Genomic DNA, 26109 nt, shown 5'->3' on the forward strand with positions numbered 1-26109 from the left:
GGGTTTTGAATCCTCCCAAGGATGAGAACCAACCTCTGAATAAGGACTCAGGGTTAAATCCGTGCCACACCTGTACAGGCACATGTGCTAATTTGGTCATGTCTCGCACCATACCTTCCACTGCTTGCCCCTGGTCATCTATGTGCCAACAGCAGTTGGTTAGACTGAATTTTCCACAGACTCCTCCTTCGGCTGCTGGCAAATAATCTAGGGCCAGCCGGTTCTGATAAATTGTGTTTCTCATTTGAGTTTCTTGTCGGGCCAAGAGGGACAGCTTTGCCTGTTTCATTAGTGAGTATCTTCAAAACAGCCTGCAACTGGATGATTCAGTTGAGCATGTAAATAGGGGTCTGGTATCCCCATGAGCCATCCTCTGCCCATGTGGCCAGCCCATAATACTTCATAGTTCTCTCTGGTGGCCGCTCACTATCTGTCCATTCTCCTATGTTTAGGTTTCTTTTTCTCTCTAGTGGAGTAGACTGATACATTAACAGCCCACCTGTCATAACAGATAATAGGAAGAAAGAGGGCTTAATGATGCCTGTGACACAGCTACCTGTCCATCTCATGGATTACACACCTTATATTGAGTACCATTATATAAACAGGTTCCCTTCTGTGTCCCTGTATGTTTACAAGAACTGTAGGACAAGAGAATGGCAGTAACTTTTACACCCTACCTGGTGTATATACTGAGGGCATTCTTTAAAATTAGTTCATGTTCCTACTGTACAAGTCCAAATATTAAAAAGAACAAGTCCCACGATGAATTTCCTCATGCTTTGGCCGTGTGTGGACCAGCCAGCTTCCAGGATGTGGCTGGAGCAAGGCTTGTTGTCCTTTTTAAGGTGATTCTGCAGTCCTTGCCTTGGTCCAAGTCTCAGGTGTTGCTGGTTTTTACACGGCTGTGGTGGATTCAGGCTGGGATTCTCTCTACCTTCACAGCTGTGGGATTGGTCAGGATCAGGTCTGAGGTCATTTCCATTGTGGCTTTAGACGACTGTACTCCTGTCCTTTATCCACACGTGATTACCTAGTGAGAAAGGGTGAACTGGGGAGAAAAAGGGTTACAGAACATTTGTTATTTACTCAGGTCGAAGCATCCTAAGTGATTCTCCCCAGGGCTAGTAACCAGCATCCTAACTCAATCTCTCCCCACTCCCAAGGAGTTTCTAGGAGTGCCCAGAATAGGGGAGGGGGCCTATGGTATAAGACTTCATAGGGGAATATCCTATTTTTCCTGAAGGGGGTGCCTCTAATTTTGAATAACACCAAGGGAAGTGCCTGCACCCACTTTAATCTTGTTTTCTGACATGCTTTCCCTAAGCTGTTTCTGATGGTCTGATTCATTTTTCCAGTTTTCCGGAACTCTGAGGTCGGTAGGCAGCATGCAGTTTCCAGGTGATACCCAAGGCCATTGCTGTTTTCTGGACTAAATCCTCCATAAATGTTGGTCCATTGTCTGATCCTAAGGATAAGATCTCAAAGCAGCACACAGATTACTTCATGGGCCCTTCCAGTCCCACCCAGAGTATGTGCACACCAGGACCAACAAATACTATGTTCCCCACACTTGGACATTTCAGTAAATTCTACCTGGAGATCTTTAAATGGAGCTGCTCCATAAGCTTGAATGCCAGGGAGAAGAGTTGGGACCCTGCCTCACATCATGTTGCTAACATGTGATGAACGCATCACTGTACCATAGTTTTAGTTAAGGCTGATAAGTGTAAGATGTAAAAGTACCGACCCAGCATCTTTTCAAGTGACTCTTGACCTAAATGAGTGGTCTCATGTATGGCTTGTACAACCACTGCACATAGCAGGCCCTGGTATTTGGCTGGCTTACCAATGAGGTCTTTTGGTATTCATTAGAGTCCCCGCTGTGTGGGGTGCTTTGATATTTAAATTCTTCCCAGAGTTGAGGCTAGAATCTTTGCCATTTTTCTTCTTCCTTTATTTGCTTTTTGACAGCATGAAAAGGCTGTTAAAATCGTCTACCCCCAAAGCCAGGGCTGACAGAAGTTTCACTTTTAGCTTCTGTCCCATTTAAGGGGTGTCTTGTCTTCTCCCCTCCCCGCTTTGTCACTTTGTGTAAGGGTTTGGCCAGTACTGAGAAGTTTGGAAATCCACAATTTACAAAACTCACCGCTCCCAGGAGCTCTCTCATCTGCTTTTGGTCTCAGATTCTGTGACTTTGCAAATGGCTTGCTTCCTCTCTGCTTCTAGGCTATGCTCTCCCTTCCACAAGGTGAGCCTCAGATATCGCATTTGCTTTTTGGCAAATCTGGGCTTTTGTTTTAGACACTTTATACCCACAGCCCTCCAGGTGCTGAAGTAAGGCATTTGTTTGTGCACCCGACTGCCGTGGGGTGTCCCAATAGCAGGTTATCACCATACGGGGGCAGCATGCAAGCAAGGAGCTTCTAGGGGGTGGTCACAGGCTGATGCCTCCCCAGCGATGATGAGAGTTTCTGAGCCCCTGGGAAGCCTGGTCCAGGTGTATTGAGTGGTTACACCTCCTGAGTTTCTTCCATTGAAATGCAAATAGTTTTTGACCCTCCAAGGCCAGTCCACTGCTAAGGAGGTATTCTTTAAGTCCAATTAAGTGAACCAACTATTCGCTGCTGGCAATAATACCAACTGTGTGTATAAGTTGGGTGTAAAGCCATGCAAGCCCTGCATAGGCCTGGGTGATAATATCAGTCCTCTGCTTCTGGCTAGGCAGTCTCCACCCTCCTTCCCAAGGGACAGTGAGAGCCCAGATGACCCCCAACTGAGGCAGTTTTAGCTGCAGATAGTCCCCTTTGTTGAATGGGATAGTGGCCCTTGATTTGCACAACAGATTTTGCCGGAGAAGGGAGGCAGGGGCAGTTCATCAAGTACAAGAAAGTTCGTGTTAAAAAGATGCATAAGCAGCTGATGGCACTCAGCCCAAATGGGGTTGTGAGTCTGAATAATAGTTTGCAGTAGATCAATGAGAGCTTGGGGTTTCTCGGTATAAGATACGTTGTTATTTTTCCAGTTGATAAGATCAGCCGAGGTGAATAGCAGGTATGTGAAAACACGCCTTTCTACCATGTGGCCATCCTTGTCCACTCCTGTGTACCTCTGCTCTCTCAAAGGCATCTGCACCCCGGCCTTGGGTCGCAGACGATCTGCCGGGAGGGGGGAGGAGGCATTATTGACATACACTCTTCTGCCGCTGGGTTAACCAAAACCTTGGGAGTTGTCTCTGCCACTGAATCTGCCCAGGACTTGAGATTCCACGTTTCTCAGTGGTGATGGGGATGGTGCTTTCTAGCAGTCTGTCCCTTGGCTACTAAAACAGTCGCCGCCTGCTCTCTTAGCCACTTCAGAGGGTTTAACACTAACTGCAACCACGGGTCTATGTATGGAAATTGATCGAGGTGTTCTCATTCACCATATATAACCTCATGCCTTACTTTGGAGACAAGGGATCTGTCTAGGGTCCCCTCTAGGGGCCAACCTACCCTAAGTGCTGGCCAATCTTCCCTACATAAAACCCTTATTTTTTCTGGTGTCATAGTTACTTTATAATTCCCACTAAAACCCTTCTTGAAATTTTTCAGCATGGATTCTAAAGGGGTGGTCTTGCTATGGGAGTGACCCATATTAACACTTCAAAGAAACAATTCTGACAGTTAGGGGAGTGTTAGTTCACTCACAGCAGTTCCCATTCCCGCCTAGCAAGACGCAGCATGGAGCACTCTCCAATTTACATTCACTTCAATCCTTTTACAATTTCCCAGAGGTTTCTTCACTCAAGCCTCTGTGGCTGTCTCTAATTCCTATAAATTGCTCAATGCATGAGGACCTTCCTAAACGGCCCAATACCTTTTATGACTGATGAGTCCTGTCGGACACATCTACACACACAGACACACATCCAGTCACTCTCCTTCCAATTCAAAACCATAAGCAAAAGCTTCCAAGGTTACAGAGAGAGCTACTTTCAAAAGTGCCGATCTGGCACCCGTGGGTGATCAGGCCACGTTTCTACCCAAGATGGGGTGGGCTACTTTCCTAGGGTTCAATCTTCTCTTACAAATTGCTTGATGACACAGACACACATTCACACACAGACACACATCCAATTGCTCTCCTTCCAATTCAAAATCATGAGCAAAAGCTTCCAAGGTTACAGAGAGAGCTACCTTCAAAATTGCCGATCCGTCACCTGTGGGTGATCAGGCCACATTTCCACCCAAAATGGGGTGGGCTACTTTCCTGGGGTCAATCTTACCAAATTCAATGTCCAGACTTCCCCAAATATTTGTTCCTCCTCGGTGTTCAGCCACTGGGTGGATCGACACTGCAGGGCCTCCTTGCTCTGCTCTGGTGAGACTTTTCCACCAGGCAAATACCTGCCCAGGAGCACTCTCAGGACCCCAGCAAGCAGGAGTCCCTCTGCAGGGATGCTCCACAGGGCTAGGCAAACCACCTAAGAGACTTTTTCCCACCTTCCACTATCTGAGACTCGCTTCCTGGCCAATGCACCAAAAATGTAGCAGGAGCGGTCACGTGAAATGGATCTCTTGGACACCGAATATCGGAGAAATGAATTTGTTCAGCTGGGAGCAAGGTGGCATAGTTGCCTAACAGACAAGCTCGTTTAACAAAGGGAGGTTCAGCCTTTATATAGGCTTATACTTTAGATGTTACACGTGGAAGAATCTTAGGTTCATAGTTTTAGGACTCACATGTGAAAAGATTTCTGTTTTACAGCTTCAGGAATCACATAAGAAAGAGAGAGATCCAAGATGGCTGATCACTAGCAGCTCAGGCTCGTAGTTCCCAGTGAAAGCACAGAGAACGAGAGGACACCACACTTGCAGACGAATATTTGTTGCTCATGGACCAGGAGATTCCTAGCAGAGGAGCCCCACGTGTCGCCAGGGCGACTCTTGTGGCTGGAGCAGCGGTTTTGCTGGTGCCTTAGTGCACCAGTGTTTGGTGCAGAGTCCAGAGATTCCCAGGCAGAAAAGCACCATCAATCTTAACACTGCTATTTTGGCCGGCACAGTGGATTGCTCAGATTTTGGCACTGGGAATCAACAACTTGGATGTCTGCTCAGAGACCTAGTCAGAAAGTCAGTAATTACAAAGACAACAGATGGATAAATATATAATGAAGGGAAGAAATCAGCATAAAAAGGCAGAGAATACTCAAAATCAGAATGCCTCTCCCTCTACAGGGGATCACAATTCCTCATCAGCAATGGAACAAGGCTTAATAGATTACAAGTGTGTTCCAATAACAGAAGCAGGTTTCAAAACGTGGGTGATAAGAAACTTCTGTGAATTAAAAGAACTTGTTCTAACCCAATGCAAAGAAACTAAGAACCTTGAAAAAAGGTTTGATGAAATGTTAACGAGAATGGACAATTTAGAGAGGAATATAAGTGAATTGATGGAGCTGAAAAACACAACACGAGAACTTTGTGAAGCATGCACAAGTTTAAACAGTCGAATTGATCAAGCAGAAGAAAGGATATCAGAAGTCAAGAACCAGCTCAGTGAAATGAAACGAGAAGACAAGATTGGAGAAAAAAGGATGAAAAGGAATGAGCAAAGTCTCCAGGAAATATGGGACTATGTGAAAAGACCTAATTTACATTTGATAGGTGTACCTGAATGTGACGAAGAGAATGAATCCAAGTTGGAAAATACTCTTCAGGATATCATTCAGGAAAACTTTCCCAACCTGGCAAGGCAGGGTAATATTCAACTCCAGGTAATACAGAGAACACCACAAAGATATTCTTCAAGAAGACCAACCCCAAGGCACATAATTGCCAGATTTATTAGGGTTGAAATGAAGGAGAAAATACTAAGGGCAGCCAGAGAGAAAGGTCAGGTTACCCATAAAGGGAAACCTATCAGACTTACAGCAGATCTCTCAGCAGAAACCCTACAAGCCAGAAAAGAGTGGGGACCAATATTGAACATCCTTAAAGAAAAGAACTTTCAACCCAGAATTTCCTATCCAGCCAAACTAAGCTTTATAATTGAAGGAAAAATTAAATTCTTTGTGAACAAACAAGTACTTAGAGAGTTCACCACAACCAGGCCTGCTTTACAAGAGCTTCTGAAAGAAGCACTATACATATAAAGGAACAACCAATATCAGCCTTTCCAAAAATATATATATTAAAAAAAGAACATTAATACAACGAAAAATTTACACTAACTAACAGGCAAAACAGCCAGCTAGCATCAAATGCCAGTATTAAAGTTATATATATTCTAACAGGATAAAAAGCCAAAACCCATCGGTATGCTACATCCAGACCCATCTCACATGCAATGATACACAAAGACTCAAAACAAAGAGAAGGAGGAAGATTTATCAACCAATCAGAGAGTAAAAATAAACAAATAAACAAAAAGCAGGAGATGCAATTCTCGCCTCTGATGAAGTAGACTTTAAAGCAACAAAGAGCAAAAAAGGCAAAGAAGGACATTACATAATGACAAAAGGATCAATGTAACAAGAAGAGCTAATGATTTTATAGATCAACGAGAGAAAATTAACAAGGACATCCAGGACTTGAACTCAGACCCGGAACAAGTAAACTTAATAAACATTTATAGAACTCTCCACTTCAAATACACAAAACATACATTACCACCTCACACCTATTCCAAAAGTGACTACATAATTGCAAGTAAATCACTCCTCGGTAATCGCATAGCATTTCATAGGTTTAAATGAAATATTGGTTGGCTGCTCGTTTGTTATTTTCTTCCCTTATTCCTTCCTGTTTACATCAAGTATAATTATTGGTATAAAAGAGGTTTTCAATACCCATTACTAAACTGCATTCTAGCCTGGGCAAGAAAGCAATACTCCCATTCTCTCTCTCTCTTTCTCTTCCTTTTTCCTCCTCTTCTTTATTCTTTTTCTTTCTTCTTTCTTTCTTTCAAAAAAAAAAAAAAAAAAGGAAAGGTTTCTGGTTTACAGCTTCAGGAATCACATGTGAAAGGGTTCCGGTTTACAGTTTTAGGACTTACATGTGAAAAGGTTTCTGGTTTGATCTTGTTTTAAGTAAAAATATAATGCTTGAATTATCTTTCTTTCTTAGTCTCAGGCTAAGAATTTCTTCTTAACTTAATGCAAACTTTTCTTATCTCAGTATAGTGTTTCTCATCCATACTTTGCCTTTACTGTATTTTAGTACAGATAATTATATTTTAAGGATAATATGAAAGATTCTGAGAATTTTAGTTATAGTCACCTGCTGTATTGGTCACAAGGTTAGGTAAATGGTTTCTCCATGTGCCAGTAGTTGTTTCACTTGCTTCCAGAAGACAGCTATTTAAACAGCCCTTATTTCAGAAGATGTAAAATCAAAATAAATAAACAAATAAATTTACAATAAAAAAAAAAATGGTGCCTTCTGGAGAGTTTCCCCAAGGCCTAGCCTGTCACCTATAGGAAGGTAAAACCTGGGGCGCCAGTCAGTCAACATTGTCTTCTATTGAAATGCAGCATGATAGTCAAAGGGGAAGTTGATCTGAGAAGCCTAGGTCTCCTTCTTCAACCAGATACCCCAATCTGATCCATTTCTCCCCTCCCTCCCAGTGGGACTCCACACATCTGTCTTTGGGATGGGGCCACACAAAATTCAAGTTACTGAACTGAGTCATTAATAGGGAGAGGGGATCGATGGGGTCAACCTACGGCAGAAATGACACATCATTCAGAGCCTAAGGAAGGGCTGGCCGCAGTGAAAGATGGCAGGGTGTGAGCTTGCTCTTTGCTCTTTTTACCCCTGAGACAGAGTCTCATCCCTGTCTCCCAGGCTGGAGTGCAATGGCGTGATCTCGGCTCAGTGCAACCTCCCCCTCCCAGGTTCAAGCGATTCTCCTGCCTGCCTCAGCCTCCCGACTTGCTGGGACCACAGATGTCTGCCACCACGCCTGGTTAATTGTTTGTATGTTTAGTAGAGACGGGGTTTCATCATGTTGGCCAGGCTCGTCTCGAACTCCTGACCTCGTGATCCTCCCTCCTGGGCCTCCCAAAGTGCTAGGATGAGCCAAGATTGTGCCACTGCACTCCACACTGGGTGACATAGTGAAACCCCATCTTGAAAATAAATAAAGTAAAATATAATATAATATAATATAAATAAACAAATTTTAGCTGAATTGAGATCAAAGTAAAAATCATATATGGGACAATCAGAACAGAATGTATGTGTGTGAATTGGAAAAACAAGTAAGAGCATTATATCTTCACCCTTCAGTTAGATGTTTTAATCAGAAAAGAAAATCAATATTTAAAAAAAATTATTTATTTAGAAATGTGGATATAAATATGCAAAGAGGTAACTAACTAGTTAAAAGGTGTAATTGTTGGGAAAAAGAATGGAGGAGGAGGAAAGATAACTTTCTTTTTTGCACAACTGACCTTTTAGAATCATTTGATATTTATTTTTTAATTCTACTCCTGCGTGACAAATTACCATTTGACTTTTAACAAGTATGAATAACTTTGATAAAAAATAAAAGATAAATTATTAAATAAAGAAGAAATTAATAATAAGTAAATAGACTTTAGGTATTCACTGGTGAATTTCTTTTTTATTCACTTTCTTGAACATCTGTCACAATTGTTTTAATATCTGTTTCATATAACTCCAATATCTGGATTTCCTATATTTTATTCTCTGTTTTTTCTCTTCAGTTTTTTTAATTTGGTTCTTTTCCCAGACATGACTGTGGATTTTTTTTTTTCTTTTTCTTTTTTTTTTTTTTTTTTGAGACGGAGTTTCGCTCTTGTTACCCAGGCTGGAGTGCAATGGCGCGATCTCGGCTCACTGCAACCTCCGCCTCCTGGGTTCAGGCAATTCTCCTGCCTCAGCCTCCTGAGTAGCTGGGATTACAGGCACGCGCCACCATGCCCAGCTAATTTTTTGTATTAGTAGAGACGGGGTTTCACCATGTTGACCAGGATGGTCTCGATCTCTTGAACTCGTGATCCACCCGCCTCGGCCTCCCAAAGTGCTGGGATTACAGGCTTGAGCCACTGCGCCCGGCCGACTGTGGATTTTTAATTAAATGCCATGTTATATTTTAAAAAATTATAGTGTTTATACATTTGTTCTGTCTTCTCAGAAAAATTTAACTTTATATCCAGCAGGCATTTGGGGTCCATAAAGATCATTTTTGGCTAATCAGTTATTGAGATCATTTAAGACTGAACTTGATTCTCCAAAGGCTTTTGTTTGCCCTTAATGCATATAGAATTTCAAGATCTTCAATCAAAAGCCTGGGGTGTATATCAGTGCCCCTCCTCCTAGGGAGGTCATAGAATCCAATTCCCCAAGAATTCTCCTTCACTTCTTAGCCTCCTACCTGCTACTTGGTTCCTTCCTTTCTTCCTTTTCCTATCCTCCTTTTCCTTCCTGCCTTTCCCTGCCTCCCTCCTTCCCTTCTTTCTTTCTCTCTCTGTTTCTTTCTTTCTTCTTCTCTTTCTTCTTTCTTTCATTCCTTTCTTTTTTCTTTTGACTTTCTTCTTCCTTTCTGGTTTTCTCTTTGTCTTTTTCTTTCATTTCCTTCCTTCCCTCCATCCTTTCCTTCTTTTTTATTTTCCTCCTTCCTTTTCCTTTCATCTTTTTCTTTCCTTCTCTCTCTCTCTCCATCTGTCTCTCTTACATACACACCTTTCACCATGTGCAGTTTCAAGACAAGTGAATGAATATCTTTAAAGGGAAAATGGAGAAGAATGGTGCCTCCACTTTTCCAAAGTTTCCATTTCCTTCTATGCCTGTGATACTCTGAAGATCTCTAAGATGTTACTTCCTTTTGGCATGGTGGTCTAATGCTACTTGGAAATTAGCTAACATTTAAGAGGAAAGCCAGCAGGGAAAGAAGTCAGGGTCATTCACTCAAATGCCTTTCCCTTCTCTGATTTTCTGAGCCTATCTTGAAGTCATAACTTTGATTCCAGTTTTTTGGCTGGATAATACATGATTTTGAAAAATTTTTTTCAGACAAACAAAACAGCCATTTACACTCCGCCCTATTGCATTAGAAAAATAGCTTTCTCCTACATTTATACAGAATATCCTAACTGAATATATAATTCCTGGCTGAATGAGGTCATTTTATCCTCTAATAGTATTGGTTACTTTTGTGTGTGTGATGTAGTGTTTTTGAAGCCAACCTTGATTTTTTTTCCCTTTGTTAACATGCTGGGTTTTTGTCTGATCTGAATTTTAGAAATTTGAAAGATTGTCAGCATATGTGTGAATATAATCTGTTTACTAAAGATACTGTAACAGAACAAAACCTTACTTCATTTCCTAAGGCAGTGACTGTGTTATTCTTTTTGTGAGCCTATATCACATAGTAATTGCTTTGAAACAAAGTAAATGCAGAACATTATTTTCATTAAAAAAGAAGCTGATCTTAAAAGTTCTTGTTATAGAACATTCATACTATATGCTTATATAGTATAATAGTTCATAATTATATATAAATATAATTATATAATTATCATAGTACTGTTTATAGAAATGTCATGTATTTATACATATATATGTATATAATGTATAAATTTAATATAGATTATATAAACACATATAAATATAATATATAAATAGCATATATTTATATAACATATAAATTATGTTTACATTATTTATATATGATTATATAAACATAGTCATATAAATTTTTTTTTATTTTTTTATTTTTAAATTTTTTTTGTTTTTTATTTTATTTTTTTTTAAGACGGGGTTTCAGCATGTTGGTCAGGCTGGTCTTGAACTCCCGACCTCAGGTGATCTGCCCGCTTTGGCCTCCAAAGTGCTTGGATTACAGGCATCAGCCACCACACCCGGCCTTAAAGTTTTATATTATATAAAATAATGTGTATGGTATTCACATTTGTTTATATATAAATATTTATATAAATAATATATTCTATTTGTGACATATATAATAATATAATGACACATGTAATATAATATATTATATGTTCTATTATATTCATGCATAATATATGATATATAATAATATACATATTATTACATTATATAATTATGATATTTTATACTATATATGTATTATACACTATTGTATATTATATATTACATAATACATATATAATATATAGTGTTATATGATGTGTTTTATATATAAATACGTAGATTATATACTTATATATTCTACATTGGTATTTTTAATATATATATTTAATTTGATTCCAGTTTTTGGCTAATTTGCATTTTTAAAAGCTTTCTTTCAAAAAAGTAAAAAGCCGGGGCTGGGCGCGGTGGCTCACGCCTGTAATCCCAGCACTTTGGGAGGCCAAGGTGGGTGGATCATGAGGTCAAGAGATCAAGACCATCCTGGTCAACATGGTGAAACCCCGTCTCTACTAAAAATACAAAATATTAGCTGGGCATAGTGGCGCGTGCCTATAATCCCAGCTACTCAGGAGGCTGAGGCAGGAGAATTGCCTGAACCCAGGAGGCAGAGGTTGCTGTGAGCCGAGATCGTGCCATTGCACTCCAGCCAGGGTAACAAGAGCGAAACTCCATCTCCAGAACAACAAAAAAAAGTAAAAAGCCATTTATACTTCATTTATAAAAAGCCATTTATACATATTTATATACACAAATAAAAATATGTAAATATTTATATGCATAAACCATACATATTTATAAACATAAATAAAAATATATAAGTCTATACAATATAAATACAGAAGTATATAAATTTATATACAATATTTATATGTAAATATTTGTAAAATATAAATATATAAGTATATAAATTTATATATAATATATACTTATTCATAAGACACATAAATATAAAATATATATTTACATATAAATACAATATATAAATAAAGAATTATATATATATTTATTCCCTTAATACTGATTCTCCAGTGTTAGTTAACAGAAAGCATTGGAATTATAGTCTGTGCAAACATGTTATGTGGACATGGATTCCATATACAAAGATTTCTGTTTCAAAAGTGGCACCATACGTGTTATTTCACTATTTTTTTCACTTTACAACATATTTTTTGACATTTTGTAAGTCAGTAAATTAAATTTTTCTGGTTATTTATTGCTGCATAGTAAAATTTCATCCCAAAACGAAGTTAGTTGACACAATAATTTATGACTGCCTGTTGTAGTTCTGTGGACTGAGAATTCAGATAGTGCATGGTGTGGGTAGCTGGTCTCTACCCCGCAGAATCTGTGGACTCCTCTGGGAAAACTCTCACAGCAGGGGCTGGAATAGCCGTGGACAGGTCCCTCAAAGCCTATCTTTCTCTTCCTGTCTCTCTTTTTCTTTCTTTTTTTTGTTCTGTCTCTCTTTTTTCCTCTTTGAAATCACAACTCTGCACTCCATCCTGAACAACAGAGACTCTGTCTCTAACCAAATAAATAAATAAATGAAATTTTAAAATAAAAAGATAGATCTTTCCTTATCTGTAGGCTCCTATGAAACTGCTGAGTGAGGCACAGTGTCTTTAAATATGTAGAAGCTGGCCAGGCATGCTGGCTCACACCTGTAATCCCAGAACTTTGGGAAGTTGAGGTGGGCAGATCACCTGAGGTCAGGAGTTCCAGAGAACAGCATGACTAACGTGGTGAAACCCCGTTTCTACTAAAAATACAAAAAATTACCTGGACATGGTTGCTTGTAATCCCAGCTACTCAGGAGGCTGAGAGAGGAGAATCCCTTGAACCCAGGAGGTGGAGGTTGTAGTGAGCGGAGATCGTGCCACTGCGCTCCATCTTGGGCAACAAGAGTGAAACTTCATCTCAAAAAATGATATGCAGAAGTTCTCTTGGGTATACCCTTAAATGTGTCTAAGGCCTTAACAAAGGATCGTACAGCCCTATTCTTGAGTTCATCCTTCTCAGAGACCAGATTTTACTGCCCTAGATTTGAAAGGTTTTGCATGGAAACACCACAGTGAGAAACAGTAGTCCTTTCTCACCCAGCAAAATTCCTTGCTATTCTATCTTAATTCCACTGAAAAACTGGAATAGCTTCTTCTTTAATTAATGTTTCTCTGCTTGTCTTTTCTCACAGGCATCTTGAGAAATCCAGCTTGCCTTTTCTATTTTCCGCTTGGAAATTGTCTTTGTCAAATTCATGAGGTGATTAGGTATCCTTGACATTGGTTATATTGATTTGCTGTTGTTTTTTGAAATGGAATCTGGCTCTGTCACCCATGCTGGAGTGCAGTGTTGTGATCCCAGCTCACTGCAACCTCCGTCTCCTGGGTTCAAGCAATTCTCCTGCCCCAGCCTCCTGAGTAGCTGAGATTATAGGGGCCTCACACCAAGCCCAGGTGAGTTTTTGTAATGTTAGTAGAGACATGGTTTTGCCATGTTGCCCAGGCTAGTCACAAACTCCTGAATTCAAGTGATCTGCCCGCATTGGCCTCCCAAAGTGCTGGAATTTAGTCATGAGGCAGTCCTCCCCGCTTACCATTGGTCATATTGTTACAGGCAGCAATTTTGTATACTTTTCTGCTGGGACCTGACTCAGATGTTCTCAGGTGTCAGTCTTTCTGCCACCAAGAGGGGACAAGAAACTGGGGACCCAGTAAAGGAGGGTGCTGTAAGGAAGGACTAGTCTGCTTCAGCCAGGTTTTTTTTTCTTTATTGGCACACCTTTAGGAACAGCAGAGAGGGACTGGCATTCTCTGATATGTCTACCGGACAGCCTGAGACCCACCTTGCTGCTTTGACTCTTTCTTTATTTTACCAAGACAATCTTTGGCTGCACTGTGTGTTTCATCAGCCCCCAGGAGGCAGGCAGGTGGGGACTTGGAAAGGTGACTGCTCACTCCAAGCAAATGTGTTCCCCTTGAGACCCGCGGCAGGGGAGACAGGGGTCTGTCTGGGTGTAGACTCAGGAGAGGTGAGCACATGAGCAGGCTGTGGACAGTCTGTGAATTTGTAGCTCACATCTATGCCCAACCACCCTCTCCCTCACATCGGATCCATTTTATGACCTTGGAAGAAGTGGGGGTCACGCCCCATGTTCTCAGGCCCTGAAGGAGAGAGATCGATGGTGAATGGGTTATGCCCCATGGCTGCCGTGCCTCCTTGGATGTCACCAGGGTTGCTCACACCGAATCGTCCCCCCTCCACTGTTTCACCATTGGCCGTTCACCTTGGTGCCCTGCCTTCCCTCTGGATGTAGGTGTGGTCATGGCCCTGGGGTGTGGGCACCTGGGATGAAGTAATGAAGGAAGCAGGTGCTTGGGTGATTTGTCCTGTGCCAAGGAGCAGCAGTTTGCCGGAGTTAACATGGGCAGCTTCCTTGAGAAGGGAAGGAAGGAGCACCGTCTGCCAAGCTCCTGCTCACCCCCTCGCGTGTCTGCCTGTGTGTGTGGTGCATGTGCGTGCGTGCGTGCGCCCCCGAGTGTGAGTGCGTGTACACCGAGGCGCTCCTCAGGTTGCGCAGGTGGAAACCGAGGAGACATAGGAAACGCGAAGGGTAGTGGTGGGGCCTCCCCGACCCTCGGAGGAGCCAGGGCGCAGGCGGCTGAGGTGAGCCCAGAAGCCCAGCTTCTGAACTCGGGCATGGGCAGAGCGGGGATGGGGCTGCGAACGGCTGCAAGGCCCCCAGGGTCCCGTCAGACAGTCCCTAAGAAGGAGGCAGGAGCTGAAGGGAGTTTCTAGGGCGCTAAACTGCTTTCCGCCTCGGCCACTGGGCTCCTGGGCAGGGCAAGGCAGCCACCAAATGGGCTGATCCCACAGGGCCGGCGAGAGCGGGAGGGGTAGAGGAGGGCGTGGTGCAGGGGTTGAAGGACACACCTCCCCAGAAGAGAGTAGAGGACAAGATCAGGGAGGCACGCACCCAGATCGCGCTTGGAGTCGACTAGGGGGCTCCCGCCGGCCTGCCCTCTCCCTGCAGGCCTCGGAGATAGCATGCCGCGCGGTGCAGAGGCGACTTGGCTGCAACCTGGACCCAGCTTGAGGTGAGTGCCGCCGTCTGCTCACCTGCCCACTCTCTCTCCAGTCCTCTTGAATCAGTCCTTGCCCTTCTCCAGGGTGCCCAAACTCCCTGGCTGTTGCAGGTCCCCGTGTTCGGAATGGGCGGGTGATCAGCAGGCAACGCCTCCTGTACCTGTAGGCTCCAGCACCGGACACCATCCGGGGGACTGGGGGCTGCCCCGGCCAACTTGCCCTCCATGGAGCAGCTGGCTTGTGGTCGCCTGCCTGGTGGGGGTGGTGTTAGGAAGGGCTGCGGCTCACTCGATTGTCCTGGCACAGTGCTGGCTGGAGACTGGGAGCCAATCCTCTATCCCCCACGCACCAGTGACTTTTAAAAATGCGCGCTTTGAGTGATGAGACCCCCACAAACAGGCTTTGTGTGAGCAACATGGCTGTTTATTCACCTGGGTGCAGGCGGGCTAATGCAGAAAAGGGCGGTGGGATAGGAGTTGGTTTTATAGGTTGGGGCAAATCTTCTGGGGAGGAGGCAGGAGTGTTACAGGGTAAGATCAGTTACCGTGGTGGGGCTAGGGTCAACAAATGTACATTACCGTAAGTTCAGTTACAATGGCGGGTGGGGTTAACGTGTCAGAGTAGTTAAGATGGCAGGGTGGGGTGAGGGGACGCTTTTGTTCTGCTGGGAAATCAGGGATAATGGCAAAGGCAGGCAGGACTTAAGACTTTCTGGGTCTGGGCTTGTACATGGAGGACTGACAGTGGCCACCGGCTCTGCGCCCCTGGCCACAGGCTCCCGAGTGGTGGGGAGAGAAGGCGTGGACCCGGAGCCCCACCGCAGTGAGTCTCGGTGAATAGCTACAATTAAGAAAACTCCCTAATGCTTTGTGTTCTGTAGGAAGAGCTTACTGCAAAGAAATACCCTTACCATTATGACTTATTCTAGATACGCCCTCTTTTAGATATCACAGATTCACACTCTCCATTCCCATTGTTCTTCATAAATAAATTTGTCTTCAGTGTTCAGAAGAAAATACTTGTTAAGCAAACTTGGCTTAAGTTTCTCTCTTTCCCCAAAACCCCTGGATTCTGCTCCACATCCCGTCTGAGCAAACACACAACCCTCCTTCATGTCCCTCCCAAGAACTGACTTCAGGGTGCAACATTCTCGAATCTTGTGTTGACTTTGCCACCCTCCATTCTTCCCCTCCTCTCCCACCTTCTTTCTCATCTTACTTGCTCCTCCATATGAATGACAGCCCTTTTCAGCCTAACTTTTGAGACATTTGCAGATATTATATTTAGTGCTTGCAACACTACTTATTTTTTATTTATTTTATTTATTTATTTATTTATTTATTTATTTATTTATTTATTTATTTATTGAGACGGAGTTTCGCTCTTGTTACCCAGGCTGGAGTGCAATGGCGCGATCTCGGCTCACCGCAACCTCCGCCTCGGCAATTCTCCTGCCTCAACCTCCTGAGTAGCTGGGATTACAGGCACGCGCCACCATGCCCAGCTAATTTTTTGTATTTTTAGTAGAGACGGGTTTCACCATGTTGACCAGGATGGTCTCGATCTCTTGACCTCGTGATCCACCCACCTCGGCCTCCCAAAGTGCTGGGATTACAGGCGTGAGCCACCGCGCCCGGCTTTATTTTATTTTTTTAAGACGGAGTTTCACCATGTTGGTCAGGCTGGGCTTGAACTACTGATCTGAGGTGATCCGCCTGCTTTGGCTGCCAAAGTGCTTGGATTACAGGTGCGAGCCCCTACGCCTGGCCGTTGTGTTTTTTTTTTTTTTTTTTTTTTTTTTTGAGACAGAGTCTTACTCTGTCACCCAGGCTGGAGTGTAATTGTATGATCTCTGCTCATTGCAACATCTGCCTCCCAGGTTCAAGCAATTCTCCTGTCCCTGGGTCCTAAGTAGCTGGGACCTGCCACCACACCCAGCTATTTTTTGTATTCTTAGTAAAGACAAGGTTTCACCATGTTGAACAAGCTGGTCTTGAACTCCTGATCTCAGGTGATCCACCTACCTTGGCATCCCGAAGTGCTGGGATTACAGGTGTGTGCTACCAGGCCAGGCCACACTCCTTGAGAATAAAGTTCCTTTTTGCCTCCATCTAAATTTATTTTATTTGACACTATGTAAAAACAGCCCCAAAACAATAGCAATTACATCCTGATAGAGGACGTCACAACCCTCCTCCCATCTCAATTCTAACTGCGTTTTCCCGTGGATCCCCACAGTTGAGATGGTGACATACACTTTGACCCAGCTATAGACACTACAAAAACTCTTACACATAGTACACGTAGGCCAGACAAAGAGAGAAATTTTGACTCTCTCTTTCCTGCAATTCTCCACTTCTTCCCCGAACTGAAAACAAAACAAAAGAACAAAACAAACAAACCAAAAACAAGGTTTAGAAGCGTTGGTTTCAGAGTTGGTTTTAGAGCAAGACATAGGTTGCCAAGTGGGAATATCTTGCTGTAAGCTTTCTCACTCCCCCTGAAGCAGCTGTGTTGAATCAGATCTGTTTCAACATGCCCAGAATAAACAATGTGCTCAGATATTTTCCTAATTGACACATTTTAGCTAATATATTTTGGTTTTCTTCTCTTATGTTGTCATTTATGTTCTTTTAGTTCTTTAATTATTTACTATGTCAATCAGATTGAGCTAATACAGTATAGTAATTGCTTTAAATTCTGTAAGTTTTGCTTTATAAATTTTGAGCATATATTATTAGGTGTATCCAATTGATATATTGTTCTATCTTCCAGGGAGATTGGCACTTATTATACAATTTTAGTCCTCCTTGTTAGTTTTACATTCTTTATTATTCTTTTAGTGGTATCCCTAGGGACCAAAATGTGTATTCTTGACCCACTGGTATATATCCTTAACTGGTACATTCATTGTTTCAATACAAGTTGTGTCTAAACTTGCAAGGACCTTAGAATATTTTACTCCATTTACTTCATTTCTACCTTTTGTGCAATTGTTTTCATGTACTTTATTAGTAGATTTAAGAACCTACCCAGTATTATTAACATTTATTATTAGACTAAAATACAAGAATCATTGAGATTTATCTACATGTTTGCTATCTCCAGTGTTACTTGCTCTTCCATCTCTGTTCCTCCATTTGAAACCATACTTTTTTCTGTCTGAATAGCTCACTGTAGCAATTGTTATCTTTTGCAAAATTTTAACCACAATCATTAATCTAACTTCTAAATTATCGGTTTAAATCAACGCACAAACATTGTGCATATTTATTGTGTACAGTGGGATATTTTTATATATATATATAATGTGTAATGATCAAATCAGGGTAACTAGCAAATCAATCACCTTAAATATTTATCATCCTTTTGTACAACCAAAAGTTTTTTTAAGGCTTAATGTTCTCCTTCCTTTCTTTTCAAATCAACTTTATTGAGGATAATTTGCATATCATAAAATATAACCATTTAAAATGTAGGCTTTGATGAGTTTTGACAAACTGTATAAACTTTTGTAACAATCACCATAATTAAGATGCAAACAGTTCCTTCAACCTAACCTATTCCCTCGGACTCTGTTGGAATGAACCACTCCACCCCAGGAATCCACAGATTTACTTTCTGTCACTATAGATTTGATTTTTCTGTTCAGAATTTCATAAAAATGAAATAATGGATATGTATTATGAATGATTTTTCCCTGCCTGTGACTTGTCTATTTATTTTTTCAGAAATGAATTTTTCAGGAGCATAAGATTTAAAATTACATGAAATAAAAAATGATCACATTTTTCTTTATGATTCATGTTTTCTTTTTTGTTGTTTTTGCGACAGATCTCACTCTGTTGCCCAGACTGGAGTGCAGTGGCACAATACCGCCTCACTGCAACCTCTGCCTCTTGGATTTAAGTGATTCTCGGGCCTCAGCCTCCTAGTCAATTTAGACCTTTTGTATCCTCATTAAGCAATTTTTGTCTGTGCATGGTGGCTCATGCCTGTAATCCCAGCACTTTGGAAGGCTGAGGGGGATGGATCACTTGAGCACAGGAGTTTGAGACCAGCATGGGCAAATGATGAGACTTTGTCTCTATAATAAAAAACACAAAAATTAGCTGAGCATGGTGGTGCAAAACTGTTGTCCCAGCCATTTCAGGGACTGAGGTGGGAGGATGGCTTGAGCCCAGGAGGTGGAGGATGCAGTGAGCTGTATTTGTGCCATTGCACTCCAGCTTTGGTGAAACAGCGAGATCCTGACTCAAGGGAAATTGAAAAAGAAAAAAGAAAGAAAGAAGAAAGAAAATTTTGCTTTCCCAAGTCCTCAAAAATTTTCTCCTGGGTTTTATTTAAAAGTTTTATGTCTTTAATTTTTACCTTTAGGTCTACCATCCATACTCAGTTAATCTTTGCATATAGAGTAAATGAAATATCAAAGTTCACTTATTTCCACGTGAATATCCAGTTATTCTACCACAATTGGATGAAAAGACTATCCTTGTTGAATTAATTAATTTGAATTAATTTGGCACCTTTGTGAAAACCGAATGGTCACACAGATGTGGGTCTATTCCTAATCAGTTCTGTTTCTTTGCTCTATAAATCCATCCTGTGCCAAAACCACACCCTCTTGATTAGCTTTATAGTTAAGTCTTGAAATCAGTTGAAAATAAAGTCTTTCCAACTTTCTCCTCTGAAAAGAATGTTTTGGCTGTTCTATGTCTTTTACACATATATATGTTTTTTAACCAGCTTGTAAAATTTTGCAAAAAAGCTTGTTATGATATTGATTGAGTTGATGAAACTGTAGATCAATTTGGGGAAAATTCACATCTTAAAATTTTTAAACCTCCAAACCATTAACATAGTATATTAATCTCCATTTATTTTTGGTCTTCTTTAATCTCTCTCAGCAGTGTTTTAATGTTCTTAGTATACAGAACTTAAACTTATTTTGTTATACTTATCCCTAATATTTTATGTTTTCGATATTATTATGAATGGGAGTTGTTGTTGTTGTTTTTTAAGATAGAGTCTCACTCTGTTGCCCAGGCTTGAGTGCAGTGGCATGATCTCAGTTTACTTGGTTCAAGCAATTCTCCTGCCTCAGCCTCCCCAGTAGGTAGTATCACAGAACCCCACCACCACACCTGGATATTTTTTGTGTTTTTGGTAGGGATGGTGTTTCACCATGTCGGCCTGGCTGGTCTCCAACTCCTGACCTCATGATTCGCTCATCTCAGTCTCCCAAAACGCTGAGATCATGGGCATGAACCACCACACCCAACCTGAATGGGACTGTTTTTAAAATTTTATTTTTCAATTGTTCATTGTTGGTATTGACCTTGTAGTCTATGACTTTATTAAGGTCAGTTGGTCATTCAAATACCTGCCACCATGCTCAGCTAATTTTTGTATTTTTAGTAGAGACAGGGTTTCATCATGTTGTTCAGGCTGGTCTTGGACTCCTAACTTCAGGTGATTAACCCACTTGGCTTCCCAAAATGCTGCAATTACAGGCAAAAGCCACTTTGCCCAGCCATCACTTTTAAATTTAGAGAAAATTTTTCTGATTAGAAAATTCTTGGTAATTTTTTCACTTTTTTAAAAACTTTTACTTTTGTTTCAGAGGTACATGTGCAGGATTATTATATAGGTAAGTTGAGTCTTTCAGAGGTTTACTGTACAGATTGTTTCATCACCAAGGTAATGAACATAGTATCTGAGAGGTAGTCTTATTATCCTCACCCACCTCCCACACTCCACCCTCAAGCAGGCCCTGGTGTCTGTTGCTCTCTTCTTTCTGTCCATGTGTACTCAATGTTTAGCTCCCACTTATCAGTGAGAACATGCAGTATTTGATTTTCTGTTCTGTGTTAGATTGCTTAGGATAATGGCCTCCAGCTCTGTCCATATTGCTGCAAAAGACATGATGTCATTCTTTTGTATGGCTGCATGGTATTTCATGATGTATGTGTACCACATTTTTTAATCCAGTCTACCATTGCTGGTACTTGGGTTGATTCCATGTCTTTACTATTGTGAATAGTGCTGTGATGGACATCTGTATGCACAGGACTTTATGGTAGAAAGGTTCATATTCCTTTGGGAATATACCCACTGGATTGCTGGGTAAAATGTTAGTTCTGCTCTAACTTCTTTGAGTGATTGCCAAACTGCTTTTCACAGTTGGAGGATTCCCTTTTCAATAAATGTTGCTGGGATAACTGGCTATCCAATGCAGAAGATTGAACCTGGACCCCTTCCTTTTACCATATGCAAAAATCAACTTAAGATGGATTGAAGGCTTAAACCTAAAACCTAATGGTTGATGGGGCTATGAAAACCCTTGAAGGAAGCCTAGAAGATAACACTGTGGACATACGTCCTGCAAAGATTTCATGAGAAAGATGCCCAAAGCAATGATAACAATAACAAATATTGACAAATAGGATCTAATTAAACTAAAGAGCATCTGCAAAGTGAAAGCAATTAAGAAAGTAAACAGACAACGTACAGAATTGGAGAAAATATTTGCAAACCATGCACCTATCAAAAGCCTAATATTCAGCATCGGAACTTAGTTAGTCTTACAATAGCTGTTATTCTAGAGCTAGTTTATTTCTGCTGCCAGGAAGGTGCCATCCATCTATGGGCTGTCTTGTACTCACCAGGTGTTCAATGATTTTTCTCAATCAGGATCATCAGAACTTGCCTATATTCCAGTTCTTTGTTACATCTAGAAATTGTTGGACTTACACCTCTCCACTAACTGCTCTCCTCCTAGCTGCATGGGATTTTAGTCTTTTTATGCACATATTAGTTGTCAACTAGGAACTTAAAATAATCTTTATGAAAAATTGCTGCCTTTTTATCTGTGTAGCCTTCTCCTCTCCAGTTCCCTGTCCCCCAAAATGTAGCTACCTGAGCCTCCATGGACTCTGATCCTTTAATTTAGTGAAACCACTGTGTTCTGTTTGGCTTCCTTTTCCTCTACAGTGATACCAAAAATATGTCCAGGTAGAAAGCTGGGCAGTTGCAGGATGCATGTAATTTGTACCCTTCTCACATGGATCACAGCCTTGTACTGTCTGTTGTCCAATTACAGAAAACACTTAATTTGTACATTTGTTTAGTTTCCAATTGTTAATAGTGGGAGGGACACTAACTGATTATGTTGGTGCAAACATAATTGAGGTTTTTGCCATTACTTCTTTTTTCTTTTTCTTTTTCTTTTTTTTTTTTTTTTTGAGGTGGAATCTTGCTCTTTTGTCAGGCTGGAGTGATCTCAGCTCATGGCAACCTCCACCTCCCGGGTTCAGGCAATACTTCTGCCTCAGCCTGCCGAGTAGCTGGGATTACAGGCACCTGCCATCATGCCTAACTTTTGCATTTTTAATAGAGGCAGGGTCTCACCATGTTGGGCAGGCTGGTCTCAAACTCCTGACCTCTCAAGTGATCCAGCTGTTTCGGCCTCCCAAAGTGCTGAGATTACAGGCATGAGCCTCTGCGCCCTAACTCCATTACTTTCAATGACAAAAACTACAGTTACTTTTGCACCAACCTAGTAACATAGAAGCAAAAATTGCTCAGTTTTCTTTTCAGTGGGCATGTTCCCTGCATTCAGAATTTAGTGAATAGCTATTTTCCTTTAGTGCACCAAAGATGATATCAATGATTGTAAGTTGTATTAGCTTTTTAATTTTTGAAATCATCTATTAGGCAAATTGTTCCCTTCAAATATGTAGTCTGTGTGAAGCAGAGGTGACCTGGCTGCTTTGAATATTTTGTCTTTGAGTTTTAGAAATGTTGGCCAGGCACGGTGGCTCACACCTGTAATCCCAGCACTTTGGGAGGCTGAGGCAGGCGGATCACGAGATCAAGAGATCGAGACCATCCTGGCCAACATGGTGAAACCCCGTCTCTACTAAAAATACAAAAACTAGCTGTGTGTGGTGGTGTGTGCCTGTAGTCCCAGCTACTCAGGAGGCTGAGGCAGGAGAATTGCTTGAACCCGGGAGGTGGAGGTTGCAGTGAGCCGAGATTGTGCTACTGCACTCCAGTCTGGTGCCTCGCAACAGAGCGAGACTCTGTCTCAAAAAAAGAAAGAAAGAAAGAAAGAAAGAAATATAATGATGACTGCTTTCATGTGGATTTTATTGCACATATCCTGTTTGAAGTTTATAGAACTTCCAGAATCTGTGGCTTTATGTCTTTATTGGTTTTGGAGAATTCTCAGCCAGTATTGCATTCACCCCACTCTTTCTCTCCTTTCCTTCTCAGACTTCAGTTACATGTTTGACTATTCACTGTGCTCTAATTCTCTCTTATTGTTTTTTCTCTGTTCCCACCTTTTCTTCTCACACATTAGCAGGATTTTTTTTTTTAACTGACCTATTTAATGTTCACTAATCTCTTCTGCTGTGTCCAGTTTACTTTAAGCATATCTCTTAAGTGCATTTTATTTATTTACTTTTTGGTTGGTTCCAAATCACTATTTTATTGTGTGTTAAAAATAAACAAATTTGGCCAGGTGCTGTGGCTCACAACTGTAATCCCACACTTTGGGAGGCCGAGGCAGGTGGATCATTTGAGACCACGAGTTTGAGACCAGCCTGGCCAACATGGTAAAACCCCGTCTCTACTAAAAATACCAAAAATTGGCTGGGCATGGTGGCTGGTGCTTGTAATCCCAGCTACTCAGGAGGCTGAGACAGGAGAATCACTTGAACCTGGGAGGCAGAGGTTGCAGTGAGCCTAGATTGAGCCATCGCACTGCATCCTGGGTGGCAGAGTGAAATTCCATCTCAAAACTAAATAAAGTAAAATAAATAAAATAAAATATAAATAAGTTTTTAGTGAATAGAGATCAAAGTAAAAATCATATGTGGGACAATCAGAACAGAATGTATGTATGTGAATTGGAGAAACAGGTAAGAGCACTATGTCTTCACCCTTCAGATGTTTTAATCAAAAAAGAAAATCTATATTTTTAAAAATATTTAGAAATATGGATATAAATATGCAAGAGGTAATTAACTAGTTTAAAGCTGTAATCATTTGGAAAGGGAATGGTGGAGGAGGAAAGAGAGAACATTTTTTGCACAATTGACCTTTTAGAACGGTTTGATGTTTATTTTTTAATTCTACTTCTGCATGACAAATTACCATTTGTCTTTTAACAATTATGGGTCACTCTGATAAAAAAATAAAAGTTCAATTATTTAAGAAAAAAATTAATAGTAACTAAGCTTTAGTTATTCACTGGTGAATTACTTTATCTTGTTATTCATTTTCTTGAACATCTATCACAATTGTTTTAGTGTCTATTTTATATAATTTCAATATCTGGATTTCTTATATTTTATTGTCTGTGGTTTCTCTTTATTTTTTCTTAATTTGATTCTTTTTTTTTCCAAGCCAAACTGTATCCAGCTTTATTAAAGATACTTTCCATAAACAATCATGGTATTTCAGGCAGGACATGGGCAGATAATCATTAACAGTATACAACAACTTTCAAATTCCCTTCTTTGATAGAGTACCAAAAATCAGAAAACCACTATAAAACCCAATGAAGTCTTCATCTGATGCTCTGAACAGGGAAAGTTTAGAGTGAGGGTTGACATTTCACATTTAGCATGCTGTTTTACAACTTTTCACGAGCCGACCCTGACTTTCAGGAAGTGAAATGAAAATGGCAGAATTTATCTGAAGATCCACAATCTAGAAATGGAATCACTGTTCTTTTGACAGGTGCCATCTCAGTGGCATCACTGGCAAGTCCAGATTGCCTGACACACTGGTAACAAATGACTAGGGGTCAGGTCCCAACAGATGTCTGGGCTTAAGGGAGTTAAGTCTATGCTTAAAGATGGAAAGAGAGAAGAGGACATAAAAACGAATCTGTTTTTCCATACCACAAGGCTTTTGTGTGCCAAGGTGGCCATGTGTGTCAAAGTCAGGGAATCCCTCCTCCTGGGAGCCAAGAGGAAGTCTCAAAAATCTAGAAGGGAAAGGCATTTCCCCACATCTATCCAGCTCTGGAGACGTTCTATTAGTGACATATGCCCCTTCCCCCAAAACAACAATGAAGTGTTCTGTGTGCTAACAACATAGCTTAAAAAAAAAAAAAGTAAAACAAAATTCTGCATTTTTATAAAACTTGATAAAAAATAGTATTTCAAGCTGTACAAGCTGTACAGTCACCAGAAGTACAGAGTTATTAAAAATGTACACACTTCACTTGGCATCTCCAGCACCTTCAGCTTTCTGTGCCTGGTCTGTTTTGGCATCTCCATTTTCGGCAGGGTTATTCCCCTCCTTGCCAGCATCAGCTTTTCCCTTTTTCCCTTTGGGTACCTTCGCTCTCTTCTCTGCTGGGGCCCTTTTAGGCTTGGGCTCTGGCTTTGGAGGAGCAGGTTTAGCAGATAATCTCATGGATCTTCTCTGTGGTTCGTCCTTCACCTTGGCTTTATCTCCTTTAGCATCTCCTTCAGCCTTTCTCTTGGGCATGGTGGCAACGGTGGTGGGATGTAGGCACTGGGCAAGGGATGCAGCAGTGCGTGGGCTTTGGTGGGTCCAGGGGTCGTTCTTGCCTCTTCTTCTTCACAATGCTCCAATTTGATTCTTTTTCTGGACATGTCTGTTGACATTTGAGTAAATGCCACATGCTATATTTTTAAAAATTACAGTGTCTATATATTTGTTCCCTCTTCTCAGAAAGATTTAACTTTTCATCCAGCAGGAATTTGGGGTACATAAATATCGTTTTTGGCTAATCAGTTATTGAGATAATTTAAGGCTGAACTTGATTCTCCAAAGTCTTTAGGTTTGCCCTTAATCTTAATTCATGTAGTATTTAAAGATCTTCAACTGAAACCCTGTGGTGTATATCAGTCCCCTTCTCCTGGGGAGGTTATAGAATCCAATTTCTCCTTCACTTCTTAGCCTCCTACCTGCTGCTTGGTTCCTTCCTTTCTTCCTTTCCCTTCCTCCCTCCCTCTATCCCTCCCTCTTTTCTTTCTTTCTTTTTCTTTCTTTCTTGCTTTCTTTCTTCTTCCTTTCTTCTTCCTTTCTTCTTCCTTTCTTCTTCCTTTCTTTCTTTCTCCCTCTTTCCTTCCTTTCT

The 26109-nt window shown here is 41.1% G+C and overlaps 1 protein-coding gene across 1 annotated transcript; it reads right to left on the reverse strand.

Moving 5' to 3' along the window:
- Window positions 1-25223: 25223 nt before the first annotated feature.
- LOC135270135 (non-histone chromosomal protein HMG-17-like) lies at window positions 25224-25496 on the reverse strand. Its single transcript, XM_064365416.1, has one exon. It carries the CDS (start codon window positions 25494-25496, stop codon window positions 25224-25226), a length of 273 nt encoding a protein of 90 aa, XP_064221486.1.
- Between the last annotated feature and the right edge of the window lie 613 nt (window positions 25497-26109).

The sequence above is a fragment of the Aotus nancymaae genome, unplaced genomic scaffold (genome assembly GCF_030222135.1).
Source record: "Aotus nancymaae isolate 86718 unplaced genomic scaffold, 86718_ANA_hifiasm-v0.15.2.pri h1tg000002l, whole genome shotgun sequence".
NCBI lineage: Eukaryota > Metazoa > Chordata > Mammalia > Primates > Aotidae > Aotus > Aotus nancymaae.

Bases quoted from the DNA above. Each gene is read 5' to 3' on its own strand.
- LOC135270135 (XM_064365416.1), bottom strand. From the start codon at position 25,496: ATGCCCAAGAGAAAGGCTGAAGGAGATGCTAAAGGAGATAAAGCCAAG.